A 6,058-nucleotide genomic window follows, 5' to 3' on the forward strand; every position below is an offset into this window, starting at 1 on the left:
CAATTAAGAGACTTAAAACATGCACTAACTCTTGTTTGAAATCCAGATCCTGTCCCAACATTATCTTTTTCTATCCTAGCATCATAGCAAGCTACAGCTAGCTTCCAAATATGTTCCTGACAAAGTCCAGATCCAGTCTTCCAAAAGTAGACTGTTATTTCCCATATTAGATTGATTTCTAGACCAGTACATGATTGAGTCCTAATAGCTGGGCACCTTTAAGAATACAAAAGACATAGTTTCTCTTTTCGATTCTCTATCCCACAAGGTCTAAAAACTTGAGGCAAGGTAGCTTGTCCCATCTGGAATATAGTCAAGCACAGGTGGGTCAGGAACATATGTCCAATACAGCTTCCCAGTCATCATTGTCAGGGCACTCAGCAAGCTCACAGGCCAGCATCATTCTTTGTCTCAGCAACAGTATGTCTCATCAATCTTTTTAAAGTTCCATGGGGCTCTTCCACAATACCTTGTTTTTGAGGATTATATGAAATTCCCATAATTAATTGTTGACAAAAAGTCTCGACTGCTCAACTACAATTGCCAGACCCATTATCTGTTTTTTTTTTTAAATTGGATATTTTATTTATTTACCTTTCAATGTTATCTTCTCTCCCATTCCCCCCCAAACCTCTTACTTCATCTCCTTCCTCCTATTAATATGAGGGTGTGCTCCCACCATCCTCCCATTCCTGCCTCCCTGCTCTCAAATTCCCCAACACTAGAGAATCTAAACTTTCAGGCACCAAGGCCATCTACTTCCACTGATGCCAGGCAAGGCCACCCTCAACTACCTCTTGTGTGAGGAACATGTAAAGTGGGGGAGGGGGGTGTAAAGTTATAGCTTCATGAACCTCTGGATTGGTAAAATTACAGGTAAAGAATATCTTTGTCTTAAAGTTATGGAGAGAAATTTATATGGGGTCTAAGAACTCTCTTGAGACTTTTGGAGAGTTATGCTGCATAATACATGTCAACTCACTACAAGCTAGAATCATTAGAGAGGAGAAAATCCTCAACTGAGAAAATTCCTCCATAAAATCTAGCTGTAAGCAAGCCTATTGAGTATTTCCTTAATTAGTGACAGATTTGAGAAGGCCCAACCCATTATAGATAGTACTACACTGGGCTGGTGGTCCTAAGTTCTGTAAAAAAGCAGGTTATGGTGGTTTGAATAAGCTTGGCCCATGGGAAGTAGCACTAATAGGAGGTGTGGCCTTGTTGTAAAAGGTGTGTTCTTGTTAGAGGAAGTATGTTTGGTCATGATGTTTGATCACCATACTAAGCCTGATTAAAACAAGAAATGTATTTCTCATGAACACCTAAGAGTTTACTTTTAACTGATTGATGGACTTGAAAGTTCTCAACAACCATTCCAGTTCCTTCCAAGCTACACATTTCTTCATTCATTTTTTTCTCAAGCAAATCTTCTCTCAATATCTTCACCAGCTTATTCTTAGAGAAAAAGACTGAACATGACACATAATTTATGATGGATTGAGTAGATTAACTGTATGATCAACCTTATCAACCCTATTAAAGACATCTAACTGAATTGGTAGCCCTAAAATTTATCAATGAACATGAGTGCTATGAGAACCTATCCAAGCCTAATACAGACACATGAATAATTCAGTTAATTTAGGAAAATCACTAATAACTTCCTTCTTAAATGTTATAGCAGACACTGCTTAGAGTAATCTCTATTCAAATCTCCTGAGATAGTCTAGTTTCTTAAAGTACATTTTGTTTTTTAAAATACAGATTGTCTGAAGACTACATTTGGATACGATGAAAAGTATTGTTTCCTTGGGAAATGTTGTTATGAAGATAAAATTCTCATGAGAATTTTCATCTTCTCTTTAGGTTTTGACTTAGGAATTGTAAGCATAAAAATTCCCTAAGATTAGGGTTAATTCATTTTTATATGAATGGTAGTGAGAGTAATACTAGAAAATAATTTCATTGCATGGACCTCATCACTGCAATAAAGAGAGGATTTAAACACAAAAAGCTGCCTGAAAAACATTTGCTAATGAAATCATCAAGATTGTCTTAATAGGTGAGGAAAATAAACCACATATTGTGGTTTAAAGTCAGGCACATTCAGAGCAGAGTGCAGTGTCTGTGTTCATAACAGCAATTTGGTGAAAACATTTATTATGGAGAGTCAGGTTCAAGTATGTCTCTGACTGTATCTCTGCCTCTTTTTGGTATCTGAGCATTTGTATTTCAGATAAATATTCATATCCTTTAGATTTTTTAACAGGCTTATTTGGTATTTTAAAAGATAAAACTAACATTTTAGATTTTAAAATTATTTTCTGCTAGGTATATTTAATGTATTTTAATTTTTTCATTAAAACATTGATGTTTTAATCACCTTTAAATTTTAATTCAAAGAAAATAAGATTGTTAAGACTTTTTACTGTATTGATAATTTAGAACTAAGTTTCTTTTCCATTCAAATTAACCTGATACTCATAATGGGTGACACAATTCTTTAAAAGTTCAGTCATAAATTTGCCTTGAATACAAATTCTACCTTTTATTAGAGTATTTTATGGAATTGTTGGTATGTCTGATTGAAGTTGGATAAATAAATGATCTTAAGTGATAATTTTTGTGGTTTAGATATATGAATTCCTATATTTTTGGACATTGTGGTCATCTGTGTAGATAAGGTAAAGTTGTAAGAGATACACTCATGACTCTGAATATGAGGGAATGTCCAATAAAAGTGATGATCTTCTTTACCCATGTTTGCTGACTGTGATGAAAAGCACAATTCTGACAGAAGTCTCCTTATTGCTTCTAAGTAGATTGTCAGTTTACCCTGCTTTTTGCTTCAGTTCTCCTATCTTACCTTGTCCCATTTTTGTTTTGCATTTTAATACCTGTCATAGAACCCAAATGATTCCTTTAAATATTTCTTGATATTATCTTAAATTTACTTTGTACTTGGATACCTTATTTTAGTTATTTGTGACTTTTGTTAGAAATAATATATATATTAGAGGTTGTTCTTAATTAGCATAATATCCTTATTGGATAAGGTGTCATGCCTGTCTATGTGTCTGATTATGAATATCCAAAGTAAGAGGTTTTTCAAGAGATATCATTATTTTTCATACCAGATACTCAGTTTAGAAATGCATAAATTTAAGCAATTTTGTTTAGTGATAGTGCCATTTTGATATATAAAGCTACCTATGCCTACTTGTTGATATCATTATTAATGGTTCCAGCTCTCTTTTTTTCTTTCGTTTCTCTTCCTTTCCTCTGCTCTCTACATAACCCTCTATCTCTGGTCAAGTCCAGGCTCTCCTTTGTTGTATTCTCAAGAAACAAACCAGCCTTTTTTTTCCTAGCATCTTTAAATTCCTGATATTTTAGTCACCGAAAAAAGATAAACAAGTAAAAAATAATATAGATTATTCTAGAGGAAAATTAAAAATTATTATTTAATTTCTGTCAGCTACCTCTAAGCTATAAACTACTATTTTCTTAATCCAGCCCTCCTTAGAGATGTTGCTGTCTGAAAACTGGCTTTTGCAATGTTTATGGTACCTCTACATGGCCTATCACTAGTACAGTTTTGTAGTAATTCCACCTGCTCTCTTTTCCATCTAGATATGCTAACAGTCAGAGAATCACAAGGAAGAACCATACAAGAGTGACAATTTTCATCCTAGCAGGTTTGACTGATGACCCACAGTGGAAAGTAGTGTTATTCATCTTTCTGCTTCTTACCTATCTGCTCAGCATCACTGGCAATCTGACCATCATCACACTCACACTGGTGGATATTCACCTGAAGACACCCATGAATTTTTTTCTTTGGAATTTTTCTTTCTTGGAGATTTCCTACACTACTACATGCATCCCCAAGTTGTTTGTTACTATGGCAACAGGAGACAAAACCATTTTTATAACAATTGTGCCACTTAGGTGTTTTTGGCTTTCCTTCTTGGAGCATCAGAATTTTACTTGCTTTCAGCTATGTCTTATGACAGATATGTAGCCATCTGCAAGCCTCTATACTACATGACCATCATGAACAATAAAGTCTGTGTGCAGCTGGTCCTCAGTTGTTGGCTTGTTAGCCTTTTTGTCGTTTTACCACCACTTTTGTCGGGCTTGAAACTTGACTTCTGTGATTCCAACATTATTGATCATTTCTACTGTGACACCACTCCAATTCTTCAGATTGCTTGCAAAGACACAACACTCCAGGAGACGATGGCATTTGCCTCAGCTTTGGTGACACTCTTACTCACATTGGTAATGGTAATCATATCCTACACCTACATTGCTATAACAATTCTAAAACTCTCTTCAGCCCGCCAGAGGAAGAAGGCTTTCTCTACATGCTCTTCTCACATGATTGTGTTGTCCCTCTCATATGGTAGCTGCATCTTCATGTACGTTAAACCTTCATTCAAGCAGAGCATATCTATTTCCAAGGGAATTTCTGTGCTCAATACCTCAGTAGCTCCATTTCTGAATCCTTTTATCTATACCCTGAGGAATCAGCAAGTGAAAAAGGCATTCATTAATACAATCCACAGGATTGCATCTTTCTCAAAGAAATGACTATACAATTTTATTATCTGAAGGAAATGAAGCAAGGAAATTTAAATGACACCAATTATTCCTAAGATAAGTCTGGTTCAATTTTCTTTTTCTTTTGATTTGTTCATTTTTACACCTCTAAGAAAATAGAAGATTCTTTTATGTTTCTGGGAGACATAGAATTAATTAAATATAACTTCACACTTGCTAAGCCAGCATACTACTAAGTTGTAATTCCAGTTTATATAATCCAATATTTTTAAATCCAAATATTTTTCCTAAAGCTCATGTTGTCTCTCAAAGATAACTGAGAGATATAGAGCTTATATTTTCAATGTCCTTTTTGTCTTTTAAAATATCCAGTTATGACTTAGAAATTGGTTCAATAGAGGGATTCCCTACACAAAAGGCCTGGTTTTGATACCCAATTCCAACAATTAAAAATAAAAGAAAATTTAAATTCCAGTCAGTCAAGACTATAAAATATTATTTCATTTTATAATGTATTTGATGCATTGTTTTATTAAAAGATTATAATTTTACTCTGTATTTGTGATAATGTTTAAGAAAACTAAAATTATCACTTAATATAAATTTTTATTTATTTCCTTTTGATTTTTTTCTGTTTTATTTGAAAAAAGAAAAAGCCACCAATGTGGCATATCAAGAAAGTCTCTTTTTTCCAATTCTTACTCCCTGGGCTTCTACCCTGGAATCACAAGTTAGAAGGACAAAACAACTTCTCCTACATGTTTTCCTTGGTTCTTTATCATAGGTGCTCCTATGTCTCCCATATACACATAGATACATAAACAAAATAAAAATTTTGAATTTATATTTAAAAATTTATATTTATATACTTTATATAAAATTTATGTTTATAAATTTTAAAATTTATATTTAAAAGTAAACTATGTTTACTCATAATTGTGGTTTTTCATCTGAATATTCTTAAATATTCAACTTTGAATATGTATATATTCATCTTTAAATATTATATATTTATTATTATAGTTGTGAAATTTTATGAAAAATTTTTATTTTTGAGACTACAAATACACTTATAATTTACAAATAGTTCTAGCGACATCTAAAATAAAATTTGTTAGGCTTAATGCTTAATTTTGAATATGGGTAACACAATGTGTAAATAAAGCTTTAAATATTTTAGTTAGCCTCTAATGTTTTAGCTAGTGAGACATAATTTGTGATTATCTTATATTGTTTGAGCTGATGAGAGATGATTTGATAACAATTACAATATTTTTAAAATGACATCTATACAGGGATGGTTCAATATACAAAATTTCATCAATACAATCCAACATATAAAAAATAAAAGTAAAAAAGTACAAATCATTTCATTAGAGGCTGAAAAGGCCTTTGACCTAATCCAACACTCCTTCATGTTAAAAGTCTTGGAGAGATCATGGGTACAAGGTCCATACCTAAATATAATAAAGGCAATATACAACAAGCCAAT

The 6,058-nt window shown here is 32.9% G+C and overlaps 1 protein-coding gene across 1 annotated transcript; it reads left to right on the top strand.

Moving 5' to 3' along the window:
- Positions 1 to 3,061: 3,061 nt before the first annotated feature.
- LOC143435643 (olfactory receptor 6C74-like) lies at positions 3,062 to 4,596 on the top strand. The gene is given in 3 exon segments (XM_076919164.1): positions 3,062 to 3,096; positions 3,634 to 3,926; positions 3,929 to 4,596. Coding segments are annotated over 3 exon segments (996 nt in total).
- The last annotated feature ends 1,462 nt before the right edge of the window (positions 4,597 to 6,058 follow it).

Source organism: Arvicanthis niloticus, chromosome 22, assembly GCF_011762505.2.
Source record: "Arvicanthis niloticus isolate mArvNil1 chromosome 22, mArvNil1.pat.X, whole genome shotgun sequence".
In the NCBI taxonomy this organism is placed as follows: domain Eukaryota; kingdom Metazoa; phylum Chordata; class Mammalia; order Rodentia; family Muridae; genus Arvicanthis; species Arvicanthis niloticus.